General features: G+C 56.3%; 5 protein-coding genes and 1 long non-coding RNA gene across 19 annotated transcripts; 1 reads left to right on the forward strand and 5 right to left on the reverse strand.

The window, feature by feature from the left end:
- Positions 1-1647: 1647 nt before the first annotated feature.
- Positions 1648-2786, reverse strand: LOC127467255 (mid1-interacting protein 1-B-like). Of its 2 annotated transcripts, none has more exons than XM_051778995.1 (2): positions 2294-2786; positions 1648-2010 (listed from the first exon to the last, which is right to left on the reverse strand). In XM_051778995.1, exon 1 carries the CDS (start codon positions 2711-2713, stop codon positions 2312-2314), a length of 402 nt encoding a protein of 133 aa, XP_051634955.1. In that variant the 5' UTR covers positions 2714-2786; the 3' UTR covers positions 1648-2010; positions 2294-2311. The 2 variants fall into 2 exon arrangements, with proteins under 2 accessions (XP_051634955.1, XP_051634956.1); XM_051778996.1 differs by having other exon boundaries at positions 2287-2786.
- LOC127467249 (mid1-interacting protein 1-B-like) lies at positions 1648-7483 on the reverse strand. 3 transcript variants are annotated; one of them, XM_051778981.1, is made up of 2 exons: positions 6991-7483; positions 1648-2010 (listed from the first exon to the last, which is right to left on the reverse strand). In XM_051778981.1, the coding sequence occupies exon 1, from the start codon at positions 7408-7410 to the stop codon at positions 7009-7011; it is 402 nt and encodes a 133-aa protein (XP_051634941.1). In that variant the 5' UTR covers positions 7411-7483; the 3' UTR covers positions 1648-2010; positions 6991-7008. The 3 variants fall into 3 exon arrangements, 2 of the variants coding, with proteins under 2 accessions (XP_051634941.1, XP_051634940.1); XR_007903026.1 differs by having other exon boundaries at positions 1982-2231; positions 6929-7483; XM_051778980.1 differs by lacking the exon at positions 1648-2010 and adding an exon at positions 6345-6707.
- Positions 1648-11669, reverse strand: LOC127467250 (mid1-interacting protein 1-B-like). 4 transcript variants are annotated; one of them, XM_051778985.1, is made up of 2 exons: positions 11177-11669; positions 1648-2010 (listed from the first exon to the last, which is right to left on the reverse strand). In XM_051778985.1, exon 1 carries the CDS (start codon positions 11594-11596, stop codon positions 11195-11197), a length of 402 nt encoding a protein of 133 aa, XP_051634945.1. In that variant the 5' UTR covers positions 11597-11669; the 3' UTR covers positions 1648-2010; positions 11177-11194. The 4 variants fall into 4 exon arrangements, 3 of the variants coding, with proteins under 3 accessions (XP_051634945.1, XP_051634944.1, XP_051634942.1); XR_007903027.1 differs by having other exon boundaries at positions 1982-2231; positions 11115-11669; XM_051778984.1 differs by lacking the exon at positions 1648-2010 and adding an exon at positions 6345-6707.
- On the reverse strand, positions 1648-15856 carry LOC127467252 (mid1-interacting protein 1-B-like). Of its 4 annotated transcripts, none has more exons than XM_051778989.1 (2): positions 15363-15856; positions 1648-2010 (listed from the first exon to the last, which is right to left on the reverse strand). In XM_051778989.1, the coding sequence occupies exon 1, from the start codon at positions 15780-15782 to the stop codon at positions 15381-15383; it is 402 nt and encodes a 133-aa protein (XP_051634949.1). In that variant the 5' UTR covers positions 15783-15856; the 3' UTR covers positions 1648-2010; positions 15363-15380. The 4 variants fall into 4 exon arrangements, with proteins under 4 accessions (XP_051634949.1, XP_051634948.1, XP_051634947.1 ...); XM_051778988.1 differs by lacking the exon at positions 1648-2010 and adding an exon at positions 6345-6707; XM_051778987.1 differs by lacking the exon at positions 1648-2010 and adding an exon at positions 10531-10893.
- LOC127467253 (mid1-interacting protein 1-B-like) lies at positions 6345-21976 on the reverse strand. 5 transcript variants are annotated; one of them, XM_051778992.1, is made up of 2 exons: positions 21484-21976; positions 6345-6707 (listed from the first exon to the last, which is right to left on the reverse strand). In XM_051778992.1, exon 1 carries the CDS (start codon positions 21901-21903, stop codon positions 21502-21504), a length of 402 nt encoding a protein of 133 aa, XP_051634952.1. In that variant the 5' UTR covers positions 21904-21976; the 3' UTR covers positions 6345-6707; positions 21484-21501. The 5 variants fall into 5 exon arrangements, with proteins under 5 accessions (XP_051634952.1, XP_051634951.1, XP_051634950.1 ...); XM_051778991.1 differs by lacking the exon at positions 6345-6707 and adding an exon at positions 10531-10893; XM_051778990.1 differs by lacking the exon at positions 6345-6707 and adding an exon at positions 14717-15079.
- On the forward strand, positions 16988-20913 carry LOC127467256 (uncharacterized). Its single transcript, XR_007903028.1, has 2 exons — positions 16988-18807; positions 19987-20913. It is a non-coding gene; the product is annotated as an uncharacterized LOC127467256 (long non-coding RNA).
- Positions 21977-25274: the final 3298 nt, after the last annotated feature.

Here is a 25274-nt window from a genome sequence, read left to right on the forward strand (position 1 = left end):
CAGCAAGCCCTTCCAGCTGTGCCAGGGCACAGACCTTTTCTGGGAACATCTTGCGTCTGTCATTGGTCGTGTTCAACAGTGATGGGGAGTGCTTCATCCTATTCCTGGTATGACACTTCGCTGGAGCACCACGAGCCTCTCCAGCTGCTGAGCATGCTGCCCGAGCCCAAGGCCACTGCTGGAGGTGACTGCAGGCCTTCCTTACTGTGGCACTGTTGTGGCTTAACCCCAGCCAGGCACCAGAACCACCAAGAGCTGCTCACTCACCCCACTACGAGTGGGATGAGGGTGAAAGTGAGAAAACACATGGGTTGACATAAAGGCAGTTTAATAGGGAAAGCAAAAGCCATCCTGCAAACACAGCAAAACAAGAAATTCATTCACCACTTCCCATGGGCAGGCAGGGATTTAGCCATCTCCAGGACAGCAGAGCTCCATCGCAGGTAAAAGTGACCTGTAAAGACAAACACAATCACTCCAAAAATCCCCCCTTTCTTTCTTCCTCCTCCCGCTTTACATACTGAGCACGATGTCATATGGTATGGCATATCCATTGGGTCAGTTGGGATCACCACACAACTGTCCCTGTTGTGTCTTCTCCCAGATTCCCATGCTCCTCCAGCCTCCTCATCAGCATGGCAGTACAAAATACAGAAAAGGCCTGGGCACTGTGCAAGCAATGTCAGTGATAACAACTGTGTATTATCAACTGTGTGTTCAGAACAAATCCAAAACATAGTTCCATACCAACTACGGTGATGAAAATTAACTCTACCCCTGCAAAACCAGCACAGCTGACCTTGTTGCCCAGGAGACACAGATCCCCACTCTTGAGCTCCAGACAGGTAGACCACCAGAAGGACATAGCATCCTTTGTTGTCCTCACCTCACTGAGAATCAATGTCCATCCATTCCTTATGGTTCAACATCTGGCTCTGCAATCAGCCTGGGGGCAGAGGAGCTCCCAAGACAGTGCTCCATCATGCCCCACCTGAAGGTGGCATTGCAATGGGGATGGCCTAGGTCTCTCCCTTTCCCTGCTGCCCATGCTAGGGCAGGACAAGCCAAAGTCAATGTGGTCTCAGCAGCTGGGAGAAATGGCCTGATCAGGCGAGAGGAGATGAGAATCTCCGATGTATCCCAAAGATCTGTGCCTGGACGTGAGGACTGGGGTCCCGGGGACGGTTGCTTTCCAGAGCTGCTTTGAGCTACAGCTCTGCTGCCCCTCAGTGTCGCGTGACTGGGCTGAGTGTTGGACAGATTCACGCTCTCTTGTGCGCAGAAATCAGGCACCGGCTTTTACTGGTGTTGCTGTCAACACAGGGAAGAAATTTTTCAACCTGGAGTTGTTGAGATAAAAGAAACAGGTCGCCCAACCAGGTCACATGTGCCCTGTGGTTGCACAGTGCTCTGAGATACCTGGTCTAGTGCAGGACGGCCCAGCACACAGCAGGGCATTGCACCAGACGATCTCTGAAGATCCCATTCAACCCAAACCATCCCATGACTTTGTGATTCTTTGTGCCTTCAAATTCCCCATCATTGCCCTGGAAAGTCCCCTCCCCACAGAGCCAGTGTCTCCCTGCCCCACGCTGGGGTACTCCATGAGAGCCCCAGCCAGCTGAAAGCACCACACAGACAAATGGCTTCACAGGGCTTCTTTTATTAGCAAAGATTGGGGGAAATACCCTTGGAGTCCAGGTACCAGCTGGAAAAGGGCTTGGCAGTTGCAAGGGACTGTTGGAGGTTGGGGCCATCGCACAACACCTCCACCTTCGTCCTGCTCTTTGAAAATAAAGAGGAGGGCACGAGTCTGCAGCTCTTCCAATGAAGTTCCCAGCACAGCCAGATGCTTCTTCCTATGAGGATAAGGCAGCATCTGGTTCTCCGGTGTCAATGCCCGCCCTGGGAGATCAGCTGCCATGGTGCGAGGAGGGCGAGTGGGAGTGGGGAGGAGCCTGCGATGTTCAGCGATGGGATGTCTTCTGCTTTCTGACACCAGCACCCGTCCTGCAACGGCAGCGGTCCTTAACTCCAAGGGTCATCCCCAGCAGACATATAGTCCACCAACCCTGGGTCCATAGACCCTGAACCCCTGGAGTCTCTGCCTGGAGAGATGGGATGTGCCCACTTCTGCAGCATGGAGATGGGTACCTGCCCCCATTGGAGGGGACAACCCCCCTTTCAAGGCCCTTCCCAGGAGCTTCCCACCCCTTTGCAGGGTTGGGGACCTCTCCAGGGACACCACCCCTTGCCTTGCTGCCCCTGAGCTCTGTGGCCCCTCACCTCTCACCTGGTGGCCAGGACAGGATCACCAGCTGGGCTGCCCCTCGCTGAGGTTGATCTGCTCCAGGATCTGGCTGTACCTCCGGGTGAGGGCGTTGGTGTCCCTGGTGAGGTGGGTGAGGACCTGCTGCAAGCCCGTCAGGTGGTGGGACAGGCGCTCCTCCAGCTGGGCATCCACAGCCTCGTTGCCGTCCGAGGATGCGTCCGTGTCGCTGTCGGCACCGGTGGGGCTCTGGTCGTTGACAGAGGCCAGGCCTTTCTCCACCATGGGCTTGATGGACTTGAGCAGCTGGTAGCGCTCATAGAGGTCTGTGTGGCTGCCTGCGGCCGGGGCCGCCCCCTCCTCTTGCGGGAAGACCCCTCGGAGCAAGCTGGGGAACATCACCTCCTGCTCCATCTTCTGGGTGGCTGAGAAGTACTGCTCCATGGCCTCTCTCCCACAGCTCTGGCAGCGCTGCTCTGGGCTCTTCTCAGGGTGCCTGCTGCTCCCCGTCCCCGATGGGGGCTTTTTATGCAGTGCCGAGGCACATCCCTCCTCTGCTGTCCCCTCCTGCCTTGGCTGGCCTGCATGGCCGTGGGACTGGGCTTGGCTGCAGCCCAGCTGGAGCTTGGCCACACAGTGTCCCAGGCTCTGTGCAATCTCTCCTGACCCAGCCTCCCCATGGCCTTCACCCGAGCTGGCCGGAGGTCCTGCTGCATCCCCATGCCAGGAGCAGGGGAGCGGCAAGGAGCGAAGGTGCCTGGGGTCTTTCCCTCTGTCCCACTCCTACCCCTCTCCATGTTCAGTTGTGGGGCCCTGTGAGAGTGGGTCCAGCTCCTGCCCCCCAGGGCTGACAGTCTGCAAACAGCTGTGCTGCCAGGGGGTCCTCACCTCCTCCTCTTCTTGCTGCCATGCGCTTGGGACGTGAACACTCCGGGGACATTGAGCAACCTCTGTCCGTTCCTGCCAGCCTGGACACGCCAGGAGACACTTATGTAACACGTCCCTGGGGGTACAGGGGTGCTCTGCTGCATGGAATCCTATGTGGGGTCATGGGGACATGCAATGGGGACAGAGATGGGACCAAACGCCGCAACAGAAAACTCCTGCAGTCATGGAACTCTGGATCCCTTTTCCTCTATGGTGTAGGGCGGCCCAGTTCTAGTTCCATTTCCATATGAGGAACCATTCCGACATCTTGAAGGATAGGGAAAGGGAACTCCAGCATCAGGGGCTTCTTCAGGTCCTGAACCTGGAGGGGAAAGGTGCCCCCCCCATCCTCCCCCCACCCACGTGGCTCCATGGCCAGCACAGAGACAGCACACCAGGTGTGGAGAGGAGGCAAGAGAGCATTTATTGTTGGGGATGTTACATTTATAGGGTTTAGGAGGATTCACAGAGTAACCAATTAGAAGTCTCAAGGGGCTTACAGGAACACCCAATCACAGGAAGGGGTTAACAAGGTCCAATGAGAACACCTTAGGACATCTCAGGACATTCCTGAGATAACACTACTGTGGGGGGTCTTGGGAAGAAGAAGCATGTGTTTGAAAAGAGACCACAAAAAGCCATTTTGAAACATGTTTAAACAACAGTTTTCTCATATAATGCAGGTTTAGTGCCACATGGAACGGAGCCATCACTGCCCACAGCAGAGCACAGATGGTGCCACCACTGCCCCTGTTATCCCCATCCTGGATCAGAGGCCATGGCTGGTCAGTGGCCAGAACTGCCTATCTCTGTGTATCTTGCAGGATGTGGCAACTGGAGGAAATTGTTCTATTTTGGGAAAGGCCGGGGGGTCCTTCACCCCTTTTGCAATCCTCGGTGGTGGCAGCTCTCCAACTGACCCCTCATATCCCAACCAGGTGCCCATTCTGCCACCTGCCCTCTCCCCCTCAGGCCTGAACCCACTGCTCCTCTTGTCCCTTTCTGGGTGCCCCTGGCATCTCTGGCTGTCCTGCTGTGGAGCCCAGTGTGGCACTGACATGTGCATACACTGCCAGTCCCATGCTCTTGGGATGCCTGGCCACCATGGAGTTTCCTGGAGGTGCAGGGACATCACAGGGTCCCCCCAGCATGGGTGTGAGGAGGCTACCTCTGCCCTGGGGTTGGAGCTTCACTGTGGATGTCATGTTTTAACCCCAGTCAGCAACTCGGCCCCACACAGCCACTTGCTCACCCCCCACCAGTGGGATCAGGGAGAGAATTGGAAGGGTAAAAATGAGAAGACTCATGGGTTGAGATAAAGACAGTTTAATAGGGGAAGTAAAAGCTGTGCACACAAACAAAGCGAAACAAGGAATTAATTCACCGCTTCTCATGGGCAGGCAGGTGTTCAGCCACCTCCAGGATAGCAGGGCTCTATCACATGCAGTGGTGACCTGGGAAGACAAAAGCTATCACTCCAAATGTCTCCCTTTTCCTTCTTCTTTCCCACCTCCATGTGCTGAGCATGATGCTATATGGTCTGGGATATCCCTTGGGTCAACCCACTGCAGAACTTCTTGGAAGTGCAGGGGCATCCCAGGGCTCTGGGGACAGAGGGACCCAAGTAGCTCTCCAGCTCCCCATTCTTGGGACATAAATAATTACCAAATCCTCTCTGTGCCTCTGGGGACCCCATCAGCCAAAAATGGTCCCCCACATCCTGCTGTGAGAGACAGCAGTGATGACAGGAGCAGGAGGAGGAGAACTGTAGCTGGAGCATGGCACAGCCACCATGCAGGTGCAGCATTGCTGGGTCTGGGCTGAGCTGAACTGGGGTGCCCAGCCCCAGGTTGGAGCCCAGAGAAGGCAACTCAGGTCCATCAGGATCCCCGGGAGATGCAATGAGATTCTCAGCTCTCTGGTGCCACAGGCTCCACGTTTGGGCAAGCCTATCCCTGACCTGCTGCTGTCCTGGGGAGTCCATCCCCAGAAACAGATTGGAGGTGGACTGTGCCATCACACGTGTCCCCAAGTGTCCCTGTGTCATCCCTGGCACCTCCTGCTCTCATATCCCCCCCTTGGCACTAGGGGAACCATGGTGCCACAGCTTCAGGGTGCTGAGCACAAACTTGCCCTGGGCTATCTGTGGCCCAGCTACCCCATGGAGAGATGGAGATGCTGGGTCAGAGATGTCCCATGGACTGAGGGCATGGCTGGGAAGGGACCTCATGTCCTGGGGAGTTGTTCCAAGCCTCCCCCCAACCCACCATCCTCCTGGGGAGCCCATCCCAAGCCACAGCTCAGGAGGGGGAGATGTCACCACATGTGTCTCCAAATGATCCCACGTTGTCCCCAGCACCTCCTGCTGACAGATCGCCATGACTCTGATTGCCACAAGCCCCTTGAAACTGTCCTTGTCCTCTCTTGAATCTGACCAGGACCCTTCCAGATGCGAGGCAGCTCTGGATCTGGGCCCCAGCTGCCCCCTCCAGAGTCCCTGGGTCCCACAGTTGCTCACTCAACCCCAGGAGGCTGGACACCCTTTCCCTGCTGCCCATGCTCGGGCAGGACAAGCCAAAGTCAATGTGGTCTCAGCAGCTGGGAGAAATGGCCTGATCAGGCAAGAGGAGATGAGAATCTCCGATGTATCCCAAAACTCTGTGTCTGGACATGGAGCTGGGGTCCTGGGGACGGTTGCTTTCCAGAGCTGCTTTGAGCTACAGCTCTGCTGCCCCTCAGTGTCGCATGACTGGGCTGAGTGTTGGACAGATTCACGCTCTCTTGTGCGCAGAAATCAGGCACCGGCTTTTACTGGTGTTGCTGTCAACACAGGGAAGAAATTTTTCAGCCTGAAGTTGTTGAGATAAAGGAACAGGTCACCCAGCCAGGTTGCATGTGCCCTGTGGTTGCTCTGAGATACCTGGTCTAGTGCAGGATGGCCCAGCACACAGTAGGGCATTGCACCAGACGATCTGTGAAGATCCCATTCAACCCAAACCATCCCATGACTTTGTGATTCTTTGTGCCTTCAAATTCCCCATCATTGCCCTGGAAAGTCCCCTCCGCACAGAACCAGTGTCTCCCTGCCCCACGCTGGGGCACTCCATGAGAGCCCCAGCCAGCTGAAAGCACCACACAGACAAATGGCTTCACAGGGCTTCTTTTATTAGCAAAGATTGGGGGAAATACCCTTGGAGTCCAGGTACCAGCTGGAAAAGGGCTTGGCAGTTGCAAGGGACTGTTGGAGGTTGGGGCCATCGCACAACACCTCCACCTTCGTCCTGCTCTTTGAAAATAAAGAGGAGGGCACGAGTCTGCAGCTCTTCCAATGAAGTTCCCAGCACAGCCAGATGCTTCTTCCTATGAGGATAAGGCAGCATCTGGTTCTCCGGTGTCAATGCCAGCCCTGGGAGATCAGCTGCCATGGTGCGAGGAGGGCGAGTGGGAGTGGGGAGGAGCCTGCGATGTTCAGCGATGGGACGTCTTCTGCTTTCTGACACCAGCACCCGTCCTGCAATGGCAGCGGTCCTTAACTCCAAGGGTCATCCCCAGCAGACATATAGTCCACCAACCCTGGGTCCACAGACCCTGAACCCCTGGAGTCTCTGCCTGGAGGGATGGGATGTGCCCACTTCTGCAGCATGGAGATGGGTACCTGCCCCCATTGGAGGGGACAGCCCCCCTTTCAAGGCCCTTCCCAGGAGCTTCCCACCCCTTTGCAGGGTTGGGGACCTCTCCAGGGACACCACCCCTTGCCTTGCTGCCCCTGAGCTCTGTGGCCCCTCAGCTCTTACCTGGTGGCCAGGACAGGATCACCAGCTGGGCTGCCCCTCGCTGAGGTTGATCTGCTCCAGGATCTGGCTGTACCTCCGGGTGAGGGCGTTGGTGTCCCTGGTGAGGTGGGTGAGGACCTGCTGCAAGCCCGTCAGGTGGTGGGACAGGCGCTCCTCCAGCTGGGCATCCACAGCCTCGTTGCCGTCCGAGGATGCGTCCGTGTCGCTGTCGGCACCGGTGGGGCTCTGGTCGTTGACAGAGGCCAGGCCTTTCTCCACCATGGGCTTGATGGACTTGAGCAGCTGGTAGCGCTCATAGAGGTCTGTGTGGCTGCCTGCGGCCGGGGCCGCCCCCTCCTCTTGCGGGAAGACCCCTCGGAGCAAGCTGGGGAACATCACCTCCTGCTCCATCTTCTGGGTGGCTGAGAAGTACTGCTCCATGGCCTCTCTCCCACAGCTCTGGCAGCGCTGCTCTGGGCTCTTCTCAGGGTGCCTGCTGCTCCCCGTCCCCGATGGGGGCTTTTTATGCAGTGCCGAGGCACATCCCTCCTCTGCTGTCCCCTCCTGCCTTGGCTGGCCTGCATGGCCGTGGGACTGGGCTTGGCTGCAGCCCAGTTGGAGCTCGACCACACAGTGTCCCAGGCTCTGTGCAATCTCTCCTGACCCAGCCTCCCCATGGCCTTCACCTGAGCTGGCCGGAGGTCCTGCTGCATCCCCATGCCAGGAGCAGGGGAGCGGCAAGGAGCGAAGGTGCCTGGGGTCTTTCCCTCTGTCCCACTCCTACCCCTCTCCATGTTCAGTTGTGGGGCCCTGTGAGAGTGGGTCCAGCTCCTGCCCCCCAGGGCTGACAGTCTGCAAACAGCTGTGCTGCCAGGGGGTCCTCACCTCCTCCTCTTCTTGCTGCCATGCGCTTGGGATGTGAACGCTCCGGGGACATTGAGCAACTCCTGTCCATTCCTGCCAGCCTGGACATGCCAGGAGACACTTATGTAACACCTCGCTGGGGGTGCAGGGGTGCACTGCTGCATGGAATCCTATGTGGGGTTGTGGGGACATGCAATGGGGACAGAGATGGGACCAAACGCCGCAACGGAGAACTCCTGCAGTCATGGAACAGAACCATCACTGCCCACAGCAGAGCACAGATGGTGCCACCACTGCCCCTGTTATCCCCATCCTGGATCAGAGGCCATGGCTGGTCAGTGGCCAGAACTGCCTATCTCTGTGTATCTTGCAGGATGTGACAACTGGAGGAAATTGTTCTATTTTGGGAAAGGCCGGGGGGTCCTTCAACCCTTTTGCAATCCTCAGTGGTGGCAGCTCTCCAACTGACCCCTCATATCCCAGCCAGGTGCCCATTCTGCCACCTGCCCTCTCCCCCTCAGACCTGAACCCACTGCTCCTCTTGTCCCTTTCTGGGTGCCCCTGGCATCTCTGGCTGTCCTGCTGTGGCGCCCAGTGTGGCACTGACATGTGCATACACTGCCAGTCCCATGCTCTCGGGATGTCTGGCCACCATGGAGTTTCCTGGAGGTGAAGGGACATCACAGGGTCCCCCCAGCATGGGTGTGAGGAGGCTACCTCTGCCCTGGGGTTGGAGCTTCACTGTGGATGTCATGTTTTAACCCCAGTCAGCAACTCGGCCCCACACAGCCACTTGCTCACCCCCCACCAGTGGGATCAGGGAGAGAATTGGAAGGGTAAAAATGAGAAGACTCATGGGTTGAGATAAAGACAGTTTAATAGGGGAAGTAAAAGCTGTGCACACAAACAAAGCGAAACAAGGAATTAATTCACCGCTTCTCATGGGCAGGCAGGTGTTCAGCCACCTCCAGGATAGCAGGGCTCTATCACATGCAGTGGTGACCTGGGAAGACAAAAGCTATCACTCCAAATGTCTCCCTTTTCCTTCTTCTTTCCCACCTCCATGTGCTGAGCATGATGCTATATGGTCTGGGATATCCCTTGGGTCAACCCACTGCAGAACTTCTTGGAAGTGCAGGGGCATCCCAGGGCTCTGGGGACAGAGGGACCCAAGTAGCTCTCCAGCTCCCCATTCTTGGGACATAAATAATTACCAAATCCTCTCTGTGCCTCTGGGGACCCCATCAGCCAAAAATGGTCCCCCACATCCTGCTGTGAGAGACAGCAGTGATGACAGGAGCAGGAGGAGGAGAACTGTAGCTGGAGCATGGCACAGCCACCATGCAGGTGCAGCATTGCTGGGTCTGGGCTGAGCTGAACTGGGGTGCCCAGCCCCAGGTTGGAGCCCAGAGAAGGCAACTCAGGTCCATCAGGATCCCCGGGAGATGCAATGAGATTCTCAGCTCTCTGGTGCCACAGGCTCCACGTTTGGGCAAGCCTATCCCTGACCTGCTGCTGTCCTGGGGAGTCCATCCCCAGAAACAGATTGGAGGTGGACTGTGCCATCACACGTGTCCCCAAGTGTCCCTGTGTCATCCCTGGCACCTCCTGCTCTCATATCCCCCCCTTGGCACTAGGGGAACCATGGTGCCACAGCTTCAGGGTGCTGAGCACAAACTTGCCCTGGGCTATCTGTGGCCCAGCTACCCCATGGAGAGATGGAGATGCTGGGTCAGAGATGTCCCATGGACTGAGGGCATGGCTGGGAAGGGACCTCATGTCCTGGGGAGTTGTTCCAAGCCTCCCCCCAACCCACCATCCTCCTGGGGAGCCCATCCCAAGCCACAGCTCAGGAGGGGGAGATGTCACCACATGTGTCTCCAAATGATCCCACGTTGTCCCCAGCACCTCCTGCTGACAGATCGCCATGACTCTGATTGCCACAAGCCCCTTGAAACTGTCCTTGTCCTCTCTTGAATCTGACCAGGACCCTTCCAGATGCGAGGCAGCTCTGGATCTGGGCCCCAGCTGCCCCCTCCAGAGTCCCTGGGTCCCACAGTTGCTCACTCAACCCCAGGAGGCTGGACACCCTTTCCCTGCTGCCCATGCTCGGGCAGGACAAGCCAAAGTCAATGTGGTCTCAGCAGCTGGGAGAAATGGCCTGATCAGGCAAGAGGAGATGAGAATCTCCGATGTATCCCAAAACTCTGTGTCTGGACATGGAGCTGGGGTCCTGGGGACGGTTGCTTTCCAGAGCTGCTTTGAGCTACAGCTCTGCTGCCCCTCAGTGTCGCATGACTGGGCTGAGTGTTGGACAGATTCACGCTCTCTTGTGCGCAGAAATCAGGCACCGGCTTTTACTGGTGTTGCTGTCAACACAGGGAAGAAATTTTTCAGCCTGAAGTTGTTGAGATAAAGGAACAGGTCACCCAGCCAGGTTGCATGTGCCCTGTGGTTGCTCTGAGATACCTGGTCTAGTGCAGGATGGCCCAGCACACAGTAGGGCATTGCACCAGACGATCTGTGAAGATCCCATTCAACCCAAACCATCCCATGACTTTGTGATTCTTTGTGCCTTCAAATTCCCCATCATTGCCCTGGAAAGTCCCCTCCGCACAGAACCAGTGTCTCCCTGCCCCACGCTGGGGCACTCCATGAGAGCCCCAGCCAGCTGAAAGCACCACACAGACAAATGGCTTCACAGGGCTTCTTTTATTAGCAAAGATTGGGGGAAATACCCTTGGAGTCCAGGTACCAGCTGGAAAAGGGCTTGGCAGTTGCAAGGGACTGTTGGAGGTTGGGGCCATCGCACAACACCTCCACCTTCGTCCTGCTCTTTGAAAATAAAGAGGAGGGCACGAGTCTGCAGCTCTTCCAATGAAGTTCCCAGCACAGCCAGATGCTTCTTCCTATGAGGATAAGGCAGCATCTGGTTCTCCGGTGTCAATGCCAGCCCTGGGAGATCAGCTGCCATGGTGCGAGGAGGGCGAGTGGGAGTGGGGAGGAGCCTGCGATGTTCAGCGATGGGACGTCTTCTGCTTTCTGACACCAGCACCCGTCCTGCAATGGCAGCGGTCCTTAACTCCAAGGGTCATCCCCAGCAGACATATAGTCCACCAACCCTGGGTCCACAGACCCTGAACCCCTGGAGTCTCTGCCTGGAGGGATGGGATGTGCCCACTTCTGCAGCATGGAGATGGGTACCTGCCCCCATTGGAGGGGACAGCCCCCCTTTCAAGGCCCTTCCCAGGAGCTTCCCACCCCTTTGCAGGGTTGGGGACCTCTCCAGGGACACCACCCCTTGCCTTGCTGCCCCTGAGCTCTGTGGCCCCTCAGCTCTTACCTGGTGGCCAGGACAGGATCACCAGCTGGGCTGCCCCTCGCTGAGGTTGATCTGCTCCAGGATCTGGCTGTACCTCCGGGTGAGGGCGTTGGTGTCCCTGGTGAGGTGGGTGAGGACCTGCTGCAAGCCCGTCAGGTGGTGGGACAGGCGCTCCTCCAGCTGGGCATCCACAGCCTCGTTGCCGTCCGAGGATGCGTCCGTGTCGCTGTCGGCACCGGTGGGGCTCTGGTCGTTGACAGAGGCCAGGCCTTTCTCCACCATGGGCTTGATGGACTTGAGCAGCTGGTAGCGCTCATAGAGGTCTGTGTGGCTGCCTGCGGCCGGGGCCGCCCCCTCCTCTTGCGGGAAGACCCCTCGGAGCAAGCTGGGGAACATCACCTCCTGCTCCATCTTCTGGGTGGCTGAGAAGTACTGCTCCATGGCCTCTCTCCCACAGCTCTGGCAGCGCTGCTCTGGGCTCTTCTCAGGGTGCCTGCTGCTCCCCGTCCCCGATGGGGGCTTTTTATGCAGTGCCGAGGCACATCCCTCCTCTGCTGTCCCCTCCTGCCTTGGCTGGCCTGCATGGCCGTGGGACTGGGCTTGGCTGCAGCCCAGTTGGAGCTCGACCACACAGTGTCCCAGGCTCTGTGCAATCTCTCCTGACCCAGCCTCCCCATGGCCTTCACCTGAGCTGGCCGGAGGTCCTGCTGCATCCCCATGCCAGGAGCAGGGGAGCGGCAAGGAGCGAAGGTGCCTGGGGTCTTTCCCTCTGTCCCACTCCTACCCCTCTCCATGTTCAGTTGTGGGGCCCTGTGAGAGTGGGTCCAGCTCCTGCCCCCCAGGGCTGACAGTCTGCAAACAGCTGTGCTGCCAGGGGGTCCTCACCTCCTCCTCTTCTTGCTGCCATGCGCTTGGGATGTGAACGCTCCGGGGACATTGAGCAACTCCTGTCCATTCCTGCCAGCCTGGACATGCCAGGAGACACTTATGTAACACCTCGCTGGGGGTGCAGGGGTGCACTGCTGCATGGAATCCTATGTGGGGTTGTGGGGACATGCAATGGGGACAGAGATGGGACCAAACGCCGCAACGGAGAACTCCTGCAGTCATGGAACAGAACCATCACTGCCCACAGCAGAGCACAGATGGTGCCACCACTGCCCCTGTTATCCCCATCCTGGATCAGAGGCCATGGCTGGTCAGTGGCCAGAACTGCCTATCTCTGTGTATCTTGCAGGATGTGACAACTGGAGGAAATTGTTCTATTTTGGGAAAGGCCGGGGGGTCCTTCAACCCTTTTGCAATCCTCAGTGGTGGCAGCTCTCCAACTGACCCCTCATATCCCAGCCAGGTGCCCATTCTGCCACCTGCCCTCTCCCCCTCAGACCTGAACCCACTGCTCCTCTTGTCCCTTTCTGGGTGCCCCTGGCATCTCTGGCTGTCCTGCTGTGGCGCCCAGTGTGGCACTGACATGTGCATACACTGCCAGTCCCATGCTCTCGGGATGTCTGGCCACCATGGAGTTTCCTGGAGGTGAAGGGACATCACAGGGTCCCCCCAGCATGGGTGTGAGGAGGCTACCTCTGCCCTGGGGTTGGAGCTTCACTGTGGATGTCATGTTTTAACCCCAGTCAGCAACTCGGCCCCACACAGCCACTTGCTCACCCCCCACCAGTGGGATCAGGGAGAGAATTGGAAGGGTAAAAATGAGAAGACTCATGGGTTGAGATAAAGACAGTTTAATAGGGGAAGTAAAAGCTGTGCACACAAACAAAGCGAAACAAGGAATTAATTCACCGCTTCTCATGGGCAGGCAGGTGTTCAGCCACCTCCAGGATAGCAGGGCTCTATCACATGCAGTGGTGACCTGGGAAGACAAAAGCTATCACTCCAAATGTCTCCCTTTTCCTTCTTCTTTCCCACCTCCATGTGCTGAGCATGATGCTATATGGTCTGGGATATCCCTTGGGTCAACCCACTGCAGAACTTCTTGGAAGTGCAGGGGCATCCCAGGGCTCTGGGGACAGAGGGACCCAAGTAGCTCTCCAGCTCCCCATTCTTGGGACATAAATAATTACCAAATCCTCTCTGTGCCTCTGGGGACCCCATCAGCCAAAAATGGTCCCCCACATCCTGCTGTGAGAGACAGCAGTGATGACAGGAGCAGGAGGAGGAGAACTGTAGCTGGAGCATGGCACAGCCACCATGCAGGTGCAGCATTGCTGGGTCTGGGCTGAGCTGAACTGGGGTGCCCAGCCCCAGGTTGGAGCCCAGAGAAGGCAACTCAGGTCCATCAGGATCCCCGGGAGATGCAATGAGATTCTCAGCTCTCTGGTGCCACAGGCTCCACGTTTGGGCAAGCCTATCCCTGACCTGCTGCTGTCCTGGGGAGTCCATCCCCAGAAACAGATTGGAGGTGGACTGTGCCATCACACGTGTCCCCAAGTGTCCCTGTGTCATCCCTGGCACCTCCTGCTCTCATATCCCCCCCTTGGCACTAGGGGAACCATGGTGCCACAGCTTCAGGGTGCTGAGCACAAACTTGCCCTGGGCTATCTGTGGCCCAGCTACCCCATGGAGAGATGGAGATGCTGGGTCAGAGATGTCCCATGGACTGAGGGCATGGCTGGGAAGGGACCTCATGTCCTGGGGAGTTGTTCCAAGCCTCCCCCCAACCCACCATCCTCCTGGGGAGCCCATCCCAAGCCACAGCTCAGGAGGGGGAGATGTCACCACATGTGTCTCCAAATGATCCCACGTTGTCCCCAGCACCTCCTGCTGACAGATCGCCATGACTCTGATTGCCACAAGCCCCTTGAAACTGTCCTTGTCCTCTCTTGAATCTGACCAGGACCCTTCCAGATGCGAGGCAGCTCTGGATCTGGGCCCCAGCTGCCCCCTCCAGAGTCCCTGGGTCCCACAGTTGCTCACTCAACCCCAGGAGGCTGGACACCCTTTCCCTGCTGCCCATGCTCGGGCAGGACAAGCCAAAGTCAATGTGGTCTCAGCAGCTGGGAGAAATGGCCTGATCAGGCAAGAGGAGATGAGAATCTCCGATGTATCCCAAAACTCTGTGTCTGGACATGGAGCTGGGGTCCTGGGGACGGTTGCTTTCCAGAGCTGCTTTGAGCTACAGCTCTGCTGCCCCTCAGTGTCGCATGACTGGGCTGAGTGTTGGACAGATTCACGCTCTCTTGTGCGCAGAAATCAGGCACCGGCTTTTACTGGTGTTGCTGTCAACACAGGGAAGAAATTTTTCAGCCTGAAGTTGTTGAGATAAAGGAACAGGTCACCCAGCCAGGTTGCATGTGCCCTGTGGTTGCTCTGAGATACCTGGTCTAGTGCAGGATGGCCCAGCACACAGTAGGGCATTGCACCAGACGATCTGTGAAGATCCCATTCAACCCAAACCATCCCATGACTTTGTGATTCTTTGTGCCTTCAAATTCCCCATCATTGCCCTGGAAAGTCCCCTCCGCACAGAACCAGTGTCTCCCTGCCCCACGCTGGGGCACTCCATGAGAGCCCCAGCCAGCTGAAAGCACCACACAGACAAATGGCTTCACAGGGCTTCTTTTATTAGCAAAGATTGGGGGAAATACCCTTGGAGTCCAGGTACCAGCTGGAAAAGGGCTTGGCAGTTGCAAGGGACTGTTGGAGGTTGGGGCCATCGCACAACACCTCCACCTTCGTCCTGCTCTTTGAAAATAAAGAGGAGGGCACGAGTCTGCAGCTCTTCCAATGAAGTTCCCAGCACAGCCAGATGCTTCTTCCTATGAGGATAAGGCAGCATCTGGTTCTCCGGTGTCAATGCCAGCCCTGGGAGATCAGCTGCCATGGTGCGAGGAGGGCGAGTGGGAGTGGGGAGGAGCCTGCGATGTTCAGCGATGGGACGTCTTCTGCTTTCTGACACCAGCACCCGTCCTGCAATGGCAGCGGTCCTTAACTCCAAGGGTCATCCCCAGCAGACATATAGTCCACCAACCCTGGGTCCACAGACCCTGAACCCCTGGAGTCTCTGCCTGGAGGGATGGGATGTGCCCACTTCTGCAGCATGGAGATGGGTACCTGCCCCCATTGGAGGGGACAGCCCCCCTTTCAAGGCCCTTCCCAGGAGCTTCCCACCCCTTTGCAGGGTTGGGGACCTCTCCAGGGACACCACCCCTTGCCTTGCTGCCCCTGAGCTCTGTGGCCCCTCACCTCTCACCTGGTGGCCAGGACAGGATCACCAGCTGGGCTGCCCCTCGCTGAGGTTGATCTGCTCCAGGATCTGGCTGTACCTCCGGGTGAGGGCGTTGGTGTCCCTGGTGAGGTGGGTGAGGACCTGCTGCAAGCCCGTCAGGTGGTGGGACAGGCGCTCCTCCAGCTGGGCATCCACAGCCTCGTTGCCGTCCGAGGATGCGTCCGTGTCGCTGTCGGCACCGGTGGGGCTCTGGTCGTTGACAGAGGCCAGGCCTTTCTCCACCATGGGCTTGATGGACTTGAGCAGCTGGTAGCGCTCATAGAGGTCTGTGTGGCTGCCTGCGGCCGGGGCCGCCCCCTCCTCTTGCGGGAAGACCCCTCGGAGCAAGCTGGGGAACATCACCTCCTGCTCCATCTTCTGGGTGGCTGAGAAGTACTGCTCCATGGCCTCTCTCCCACAGCTCTGGCAGCGCTGCTCTGGGCTCTTCTCAGGGTGCCTGCTGCTCCCCGTCCCCGATGGGGGCTTTTTATGCAGTGCCGAGGCACATCCCTCCTCTGCTGTCCCCTCCTGCCTTGGCTGGCCTGCATGGCCGTGGGACTGGGCTTGGCTGCAGCCCAGTTGGAGCTCGACCACACAGTGTCCCAGGCTCTGTGCAATCTCTCCTGACCCAGCCTCCCCATGGCCTTCACCTGAGCTGGCCGGAGGTCCTGCTGCATCCCCATGCCAGGAGCAGGGGAGCGGCAAGGAGCGAAGGTGCCTGGGGTCTTTCCCTCTGTCCCACTCCTACCCCTCTCCATGTTCAGTTGTGGGGCCCTGTGAGAGTGGGTCCAGCTCCTGCCCCCCAGGGCTGACAGTCTGCAAACAGCTGTGCTGCCAGGGGGTCCTCACCTCCTCCTCTTCTTGCTGCCATGCGCTTGGGATGTGAACGCTCCGGGGACATTGAGCAACTCCTGTCCATTCCTGCCAGCCTGGACATGCCAGGAGACACTTATGTAACACCTCGCTGGGGGTGCAGGGGTGCACTGCTGCATGGAATCCTATGTGGGGTTGTGGGGACATGCAATGGGGACAGAGATGGGACCAAACGCCGCAACGGAGAACTCCTGCAGTCATGGAACAGAGCCATCACTGCCCACAGCAGAGCACAGATGGTGCCACCACTGCCCCTGTTATCCCCATCCTGGATCAGAGGCCATGGCTGGTCAGTGGCCAGAACTGCCTATCTCTGTGTATCTTGCAGGATGTGACAACTGGAGGAAATTGTTCTATTTTGGGAAAGGCCGGGGGGTCCTTCAACCCTTTTGCAATCCTCAGTGGTGGCAGCTCTCCAACTGACCCCTCATATCCCAGCCAGGTGCCCATTCTGCCACCTGCCCTCTCCCCCTCAGACCTGAACCCACTGCTCCTCTTGTCCCTTTCTGGGTGCCCCTGGCATCTCTGGCTGTCCTGCTGTGGCGCCCAGTGTGGCACTGACATGTGCATACACTGCCAGTCCCATGCTCTCGGGATGTCTGGCCACCATGGAGTTTCCTGGAGGTGAAGGGACATCACAGGGTCCCCCCACCATGGGTGTGAGGAGGCTACCTCTGCCCTGGGGTTGGAGCTTCACTGTGGATGTCATGTTTTAACCCCAGTCAGCAACTCAACCCCCCGCAGCCACTTGCTCACCCCCCAGCAGTGGGATCAGGGAGAGAATTGGAAGGGTAAAAATGAGAAGCCTCATGGGTTGAGATAAAGACAGTTTAATATGGGGAAGTAAAACCTGTGCACATAAAGCAAAACAAGGAATTAATTCACCGCTTCTCATGGGCAGGCAGGTGTTCAGCCACCTCCAGGATAGCAGGGCTCTATCACATGCAATGGTGACCTGGGAAGACAAAAACCATCACTCCAAATGTCTCCCTTTTCCTTCTTCTTTCCCACCTCCATGTGCTGAGCATGATGCTATATGGTCTGGGATATCCCTTGGGTCAACCCTCTCACTGGTGGTGGTGGGGAAGAGCAGAAAAATCTTGGCTCTGTGTGAGCCCTGCACAGCCATAAGGAAAACATCCCTGTGTTACCAACACCGTTTGCAACACAGATCCAAAACACAGCCCTGTATCAGCTACTCTGAAAAAAACTAACTCTACCTCAACCAAAACCAGCAAATTCTCCCCCCTTATTCCTTACCATTTATGTCATGCTCAGCTCTCACACTGTCCAATACATTCTTGTTTACCACCACCCCCTTCCCATCCCTTGATTCAATATGCCTGTTATAGGTAAATAAACCAAATCAAAATACAGCAGCAAAATTTATTATAAGATTTATATAAAGTGCAGATAAGCAAATCAGCGTGCTGGCTGGCCTGGAGGGACCCCTGCTCTCCACCGGCCCACAAGCTCAATAAAGACAAACAGTAACTTTTATACTTTTTCAACTCCCCCCCCATAGTCACTTGTTAGCTCTTGTCTGGGCTTGAGTTTGCGGGCTTTGTTCTGGTTGGTTCTGTTGCAGGCCCGTTCCAAGTGCCAGGTACTTTTCCATCAGCAGTTTTAATTACCTCAAATGTCCTTGGACTTAGGTATGGGAATGGTTTGCAGATGTTCTCTTTGGCTTTTCTTTATCATCTTTGTCCTTGACTCTCTGATCCTTGTTCTTTTCTTCCTTTTCTAATGAGTACACTTAAACAATATTTTTAGAAAAGCAGAATATAGTACACATGCTCAGTAAAGCAAAATACTTTATCTTTGCCAACTGCCAGTTGCAGGATAGTCAACTTATAATAGTAACACAGCAGTTAACTATTCTACAGCTTACAACTCACCAGTCCCAACAAAGCATTAGCTATAATATATGAAAAATAAAATATATATATTTTGACGAGTAAATTTTACCATTGCTTATTCATTACATGCAGATACCATTCCCTTAGTCTACAGACCACGTCTGTGAAAGCTGTGTAAAATGCCCATAAATGTCCACAAAACATCCACTCAGTTCATTTAGTCTGTGACTTTGGGCTCCATCCATTACGGTGGTCAGTCAGGAAAGGAAAGGTGGTGTGTTCAGAGGAGTTATTGGGCACCAAAGCCAACTCAGGTGTGGTCACTGTAGCACTTGCACTGCTTCTTGTAAGGCTTGTCCTCCATTGGTATGGATGGTTCCTTCCACGCTAATTTATGAAACATGCAACTCAAATAATGAGATTCAGCAATTTAAAGATATTTCCATTACGATCTCCAACCTGGTCCCTCTGGACCAGGTTATAGGGTTTAACTTTGCAATAAACTCCTCCCCATGCCCCTGCTTCAGCTTGAACTAACCCACAGACTGAAGTCCTTTAGGGTTGTACCTGCTCCACGTGGAAACTTATCTGTGTACCACAATCACTACCACAGAGGTATAGACTTGTCCACATCTGCAGTTGCTTTGAGGTGCACCCGTTCCAGTGTGGTCTAATCCATGGGCTCTTCTTGCTGCCATGTGCTTGGGACATGAACGCTCTGGGGATATTGAGCAACCCCTTTCTGCAGACATATGGAAATCTCGCTGGAGATACACTGGAACTCGGATATCTGGGGACAGAGGATACAGATGGTGTCCAGAGATTGGGGGCCCCAGAAATATCCCCTTTCCCTAGGCTCTTCCTGAGCTCAGTAGGGATGTGGACAAGGACTGAGACCTGACCCCATGATGTGTAACTCCTCTGGCAGCAGCACAGAACCATTGCTGGACCCAGGGATTTGTGGACATGGGTACCCTGCCACTGTCCCACCACCCTTCTTATCCCTTCCCTGTGCTCCAGAATCCCTGGGTGTCCTGCCATGGGGCCTAGTGATGCATTGAGTGCTGCTGGCCCCATGCAGCCAGCTGGGAGCTTGGCCACATCAGAGCACCTGGGCCACTGCAGAGCTTCTTGGAAGTGCAGGGGCATCCCAGGGCTCTGGGGACAGAGGGACTCAAGTTGCTCCCCAGCTCACCATCCTTGGGACATAAATAATTAGCAAATCCTCTCTGTGCCTCTGGGGACACCCTCAACCAAAAATGGTCCCCCATATCCTGCTGTGAGAGACAGGGGCAGCTGCCACTGCCAGCAGTGATGACAGGAGCAGGAGGAGGGGGACTGTGGCTGGAGCATGGCACAGCCACCATGGGGGTGCAGCATTGCTGGGTCTGGGCTGAGCTGAACTGGGGTGCCCAGCCCCAGGTTGGGGCCCAGAGAAGGCTGCTCAGGGCCATCAGGGCCCCTGGGAGATGCAATGAGATTCTCAGCTCTCTGGTGCCACAGGCTCCATGTTTGGGCAAGCCTATCCCTGACCTGCTGCTGTCCTGGGGAGTCCATCCCCAGAAACAGATTGGAGGTGGACTGTGCCATCACACGTGTCCCCAAGTGTCCCTGTGTCATCCCTGGCACCTCCTGCTCTCATATCCCCCCCTTGGCACTAGGGGAACCATGGTGCCACAGCTTCAGGGTGCTGAGCACAAACTTGCCCTGGGCTATCTGTGGCCCAGCTACCCCATGGAGAGATGGAGATGCTGGGTCAGAGATGTCCCATGGACTGAGGGCATGGCTGGGAAGGGACCTCATGTCCTGGGGAGTTGTTCCAAGCCTCCCCCCAACCCACCATCCTCCTGGGGAGCCCATCCCAAGCCACAGCTCAGGAGGGGGAGATGTCACCACATGTGTCTCCAAATGATCCCACGTTGTCCCCAGCACCTCCTGCTGACAGATCGCCATGACTCTGATTGCCACAAGCCCCTTGAAACTGTCCTTGTCCTCTCTTGAATCTGACCAGGACCCTTCCAGATGCGAGGCAGCTCTGGATCTGGGCCCCAGCTGCCCCCTCCAGAGTCCCTGGGCCCCACAGTTTCTCACTCAACCCCAGGAGGCTGGATACCCTTTCCCTGCTGCCCATGCTCGGGCAGGACAAGCCAAAGTCAATGTGGTCTCAGCAGCTGGGAGAAATGGCCTGATCAGGCGAGAGGAGATGAGAATCTCCAATGTATCCCAAAACTCTGTGTCTGGACATGGAGCTGGGGTCCCGGGGCCGGTTGCTTTCCAGAGCTGCTTTGAGCTACAGCTCTGCTGCCCCTCAGTGTCGCATGACTGGGCTGAGTGTTGGACAGATTCACGCTCTCTTGTGCGCAGAAATCAGGCACCGGCTTTTACTGGTGTTGCTGTCAACACAAGGAAGAAATTTTTCAGCCTGAAGTTGTTGAGATAAAGGAACAGGTCACCCAGCCAGGTTGCATGTGCCCTGTGGTTGCACAGTGCTCTGAGATACCTGGTCTAGTGCAGGATGGCCCAGCACACAGTAGGGCATTGCACCAGACGATCTCTGAAGATCCCATTCAACCCAAACCATCCCATGACTTTGTGATTCCTTGTGTCTTCAAATTCCCCATCATTGCCCTGGAAAGTCCCCTCCCCACAGAACCAGTGTCTCCCTGCCCCACGCTGGGGCACTCCATGAGAGCCCCAGCCAGTTGAAAGCACCACACAGACAAATGGCTTCACAGGGCTTCTTTTATTAGCAAAGATTGGGGGAAATACCCTTGGAGTCCAGGTACCAGCTGGAAAAGGGCTTGGCAGTTGCAAGGGACTGTTGGAGGTTGGGGCCATCGCACAACACCTCCACCTTCGTCCTGCTCTTTGAAAATAAAGAGGAGGGCACAAGTCTGCAGCTCTTCCAATGGAGTTCCCAGCACAGCCAGATGCTTCTTCCTATGAGGATAAGGCAGCATCTGGTTCTCCGGTGTCAATGCCCGCCCTGGGAGATCAGCTGCCACGGTGCGAGGAGGGCGAGTGGGAGTGGGGAGGAGCCTGCGATGTTCAGCGATGGGATGTCTTCTGCTTTCTGACACCAGCACCCGTCCTGCAACGGCAGCGGTCCTTAACTCCAAGGGTCATCCCCAGCAGACATATAGTCCACCAACCCTGGGTCCATAGACCCTGAACCCCTGGAGTCTCTGCCTGGAGGGATGGGATGTGCCCACTTCTGCAGCATGGAGATGGGTACCTGCCCCCATTGGAGGGGACAGCCCCCCTTTCAAGGCCCTTCCCAGGAGCTTCCCACCCCTTTGCAGGGTTGGGGACCTCTCCAGGGACACCACCCCTTGCCTTGCTGCCCCTGAGCTCTGTGGCCCCTCAGCTCTTACCTGGTGGCCAGGACAGGATCACCAGCTGGGCTGCCCCTCGCTGAGGTTGATCTGCTCCAGGATCTGGCTGTACCTCCGGGTGAGGGCGTTGGTGTCCCTGGTGAGGTGGGTGAGGACCTGCTGCAAGCCCGTCAGGTGGTGGGACAGGCGCTCCTCCAGCTGGGCATCCACAGCCTCGTTGCCGTCCGAGGATGCGTCCGTGTCGCTGTCGGCACCGGTGGGGCTCTGGTCGTTGACAGAGGCCAGGCCTTTCTCCACCATGGGCTTGATGGACTTGAGCAGCTGGTAGCGCTCATAGAGGTCTGTGTGGCTGCCTGCGGCCGGGGCCGCCCCCTCCTCTTGCGGGAAGACCCCTCGGAGCAAGCTGGGGAACATCACCTCCTGCTCCATCTTCTGGGTGGCTGAGAAGTACTGCTCCATGGCCTCTCTCCCACAGCTCTGGCAGCGCTGCTCTGGGCTCTTCTCAGGGTGCCTGCTGCTCCCCGTCCCCGATGGGGGCTTTTTATGCAGTGCCGAGGCACATCCCTCCTCTGCTGTCCCCTCCTGCCTTGGCTGGCCTGCATGGCCGTGGGACTGGGCTTGGCTGCAGCCCAGTTGGAGCTCGACCACACAGTGTCCCAGGCTCTGTGCAATCTCTCCTGACCCAGCCTCCCCATGGCCTTCACCCGAGCTGGCCGGAGGTCCTGCTGCATCCCCATGCCAGGAGCAGGGGAGCGGCAAGGAGCGAAGGTGCCTGGGGTCTTTCCCTCTGTCCCACTCCTACCCCTCTCCATGTTCAGTTGTGGGGCCCTGTGAGAGTGGGTCCAGCTCCTGCCCCCCAGGGCTGACAGTCTGCAAACAGCTGTGCTGCCAGGGGGTCCTCACCTCCTCCTCTTCTTGCTGCCATGCGCTTGGGATGTGAACACTCCGGGGATATTGAGCAACCTCTGTCCGTTCCTGCCAGCCTGGACATGCCAGGAGACACTTATGTAACACCTCGCTGGGGGTGCAGGGGTGCACTGCTGCATGGAATCCTATGTGGGGTTGTGGGGACATGCAATGGGGACAGAGATGGGACCAAACGCTGCAAGGGAGAACTCCTGCAGTCATGGAACGGAGCCATCCCTGCCCACAGCAGAGCACAGATGGTGCCACCACTGCCCCTGTTATCCCCATCCTGGATCAGAGGCCATGGCTGGTCAGTGGCCAGAACTGCCTATCTCTGTGTATCTTGCAGGATGTGGCAACTGGAGGAAATTGTTCTATTTTGGGAAAGGCCGGGGGGTCCTTCACCCCTTTTGCAACCCTCAGTGGTGGCAGCTCTCCAACTGACCCCTCCTATCCCAACCAGGTGCCCATTCTGCCACCTGCCCTCTCCCCCTCAGACCTGAACCCACTGCTCCTCTTGTCCCTTTCTGGGTGCCCCTGGTATCTCTGACTGTCCTGCTGTGGCGCCCAGTGTGGCACTGACATGTGCATACACTGCCAGTCCCATGCTCTCGGGATGTCTTGGAGTCTGGATGTCTGGACTGCAGCCACCACTTTTCAACCAGACTGCAACCATCACTCTTGACTGGACTGCAATCACCACTCTTGACCAGACTGCAACAGCACTCTCACCAATAAGTTTTCCCCTCTCCTTTTACTTTGGACTCAGGGGACCCAAAGAACACCACTCTGTTCATACCCCAGGGTGCTGGGTTATACATTTGGGGTTTGTGGGTTAAAACCAATTGTTTGTCTGTATGATCGTACTTACTGTATTATTTTATTAAATTGTTATTCTGATTTATAATCTCTCTTTTGAGCTGAGTTCATTTCCCCTGCTGGTTTACCTCTGAACCAGCACAGTGTCCAACAGCTCCTCTGAACACACCACCTTTCCTTTCCTGACTGACCACCGTAATGGATGGAGCCCAAAGTCACAGACTAAATGAACTGAGTGGATGTTTTGTGGACATTTATGGGCATTTTACACAGCTTTCACAGACGTGGTCCGTAGACTAAGGGAATGGTATCTGCATATTGAATCAAGGGATAGGAAGGGGATCGTGGTAAACAAGAACGTATTGGATAGTGTGAGAGCTGAGCATGACATAAATGTTGGCGCATTAGTGGGAATGGGGGAGACCTCCAGGCCTTAGGCTGCTAGCCCCATTACCTGAGAGGTGAATGCCCTTCCCCCCACCCCAGCACGTGGCCCGATGACCCCGCAAGGAGCACACACAGACCACCTGGGAGGGACAGACGAAAGAGGAAGTTTATTGTGGGGTTGGGGTTTATTAGGCTTTTAGGAGGGTCAAAGGGGACCAATCACAAGTTCAGGGCCACAGAGAAAAAACCATCAGGTAAAGGGTCAACAGCCAATAGGAAGGGGCTAACAAAGGACCAATGAGAAACACCTCAGGACACCTTCCCAGGACACCTTGTGTGAGAGAATAGCTTCACAGGGGGTGTCGGGAAGAGGGAAACAGTGACACTGCAGAAAATACAAAAAGCCATTTTGAAACATGTTTAAACCACAGTAAATACTTCTGTCTCCATAATGTTTGAGCTATTTTCCTCACCAGTCCATCTCTGGCAGGACTTTTTCCATCCTGCATATGGCAAATCCATTGCCACATAAATGGTAAGGAATAAGGGGGGAGAATGTGCAGATTTTGGCTGAGGTAGAGTTAGTTTTTTTCAGAGTAGCTGATACAGGGCTGTGTTTTGGATCTGTGTTGCAAACGGTGTTGGTAACACAGGGATGTTTTCCTTATGGCTGTGCAGGGCTCACACAGAGCCAAGATTTTTCTGCTCTTCCCCACCACCACCAGTGAGAGGGTTGACCCAAGGGATATCCCAGACCATATAGCATCATGCTCAGCACATGGAGGTGGGAAAGAAGAAGGAAAAGGGAGACATTTGGAGTGATGGCTTTTGTCTCCCCAGGTCACCATTACATGTGATAGAGCCCTGCTATCCTGGAGGTGGCTGAACACCTGCCTGCCCATGAGAAGCGGTGAATTAATTCCTTGTTTTGCTTTGTTTGTGTGCACAGTTTTTACTTCCCCTATTAAACTGTCTTTATCTCAACCCATGAGGCTTCTCATTTTTACCCTTCCAATTCTCTCCCTGATCCCACTGCTGGGGGGTGAGCAAGTGGCTGTGTGGGGCCGAGTTGTTGACTGGGGTTAAAACATGACATCCACGGTGAAGCTCCAACCCCAGGGCAGAGGTAGCCTCCTCACACCCATGCTGGGGGGACCCTGTGATGTCCCTGCACCTCCAGGAAACTCCATGGTGGCCAGGCATCCCGAGAGCATGGGACTGGCAGTGTATGCACATGTCAGTGCCACACTGGGCTCAACAGCAGGACAGCCAGAGATGCCAAGGGCACCCAGAAAGGGACAAGAGGAGCAGCGGGTTCAGGTCTGAGGGGGAGAGGGTAGGTGGCAGAATGGGCACCTGGCTGGGACATGAGGGGTCAGTTGGAGAGCTGCCACCACTGAGGGTTGCAAATAGGGTGAAGGACCCCCCGGCCTTTCCCAAAATAGAACAATTTTCTCCACTTGCCACATCCTGCAAGATACACAGAGATAGGCAGTTCTGGCCACTGACCAGCCATGGCCTCTGATCCAGGATGGGGATAACAGGGGCAGTGGTGGCACCATCTGTGCTCTGCTGTGGGCAGTGATGGCTCCGTTCCATGACTGCAGGAGTTCTCCGTTGCGGCGTTTGGTCCCATCTCTGTCCCCATTGCATGTCCCCACAAACCCACATAGGATTCCATGCAGCAGAGCACCCCTGCACCCCCAGGGAGGTGTTAC

This window comes from Manacus candei, unplaced genomic scaffold, assembly GCF_025592945.1.
Source record: "Manacus candei isolate 608988 ecotype Guabito, Panama unplaced genomic scaffold, ASM2559294v1 h1tg000014l, whole genome shotgun sequence".
In the NCBI taxonomy this organism is placed as follows: domain Eukaryota; kingdom Metazoa; phylum Chordata; class Aves; order Passeriformes; family Pipridae; genus Manacus; species Manacus candei.

Coding starts and splice junctions, on each gene's coding strand:
- LOC127467250 (XM_051778985.1), bottom strand. CDS start 11,596: ATGGAGCAGTACTTCTCAGCCACCCAGAAGATGGAGCAGGAGGTGATG.
- LOC127467249 (XM_051778981.1), bottom strand. CDS start 7,410: ATGGAGCAGTACTTCTCAGCCACCCAGAAGATGGAGCAGGAGGTGATG.
- LOC127467255 (XM_051778995.1), bottom strand. CDS start 2,713: ATGGAGCAGTACTTCTCAGCCACCCAGAAGATGGAGCAGGAGGTGATG.
- LOC127467253 (XM_051778992.1), bottom strand. CDS start 21,903: ATGGAGCAGTACTTCTCAGCCACCCAGAAGATGGAGCAGGAGGTGATG.
- LOC127467252 (XM_051778989.1), bottom strand. CDS start 15,782: ATGGAGCAGTACTTCTCAGCCACCCAGAAGATGGAGCAGGAGGTGATG.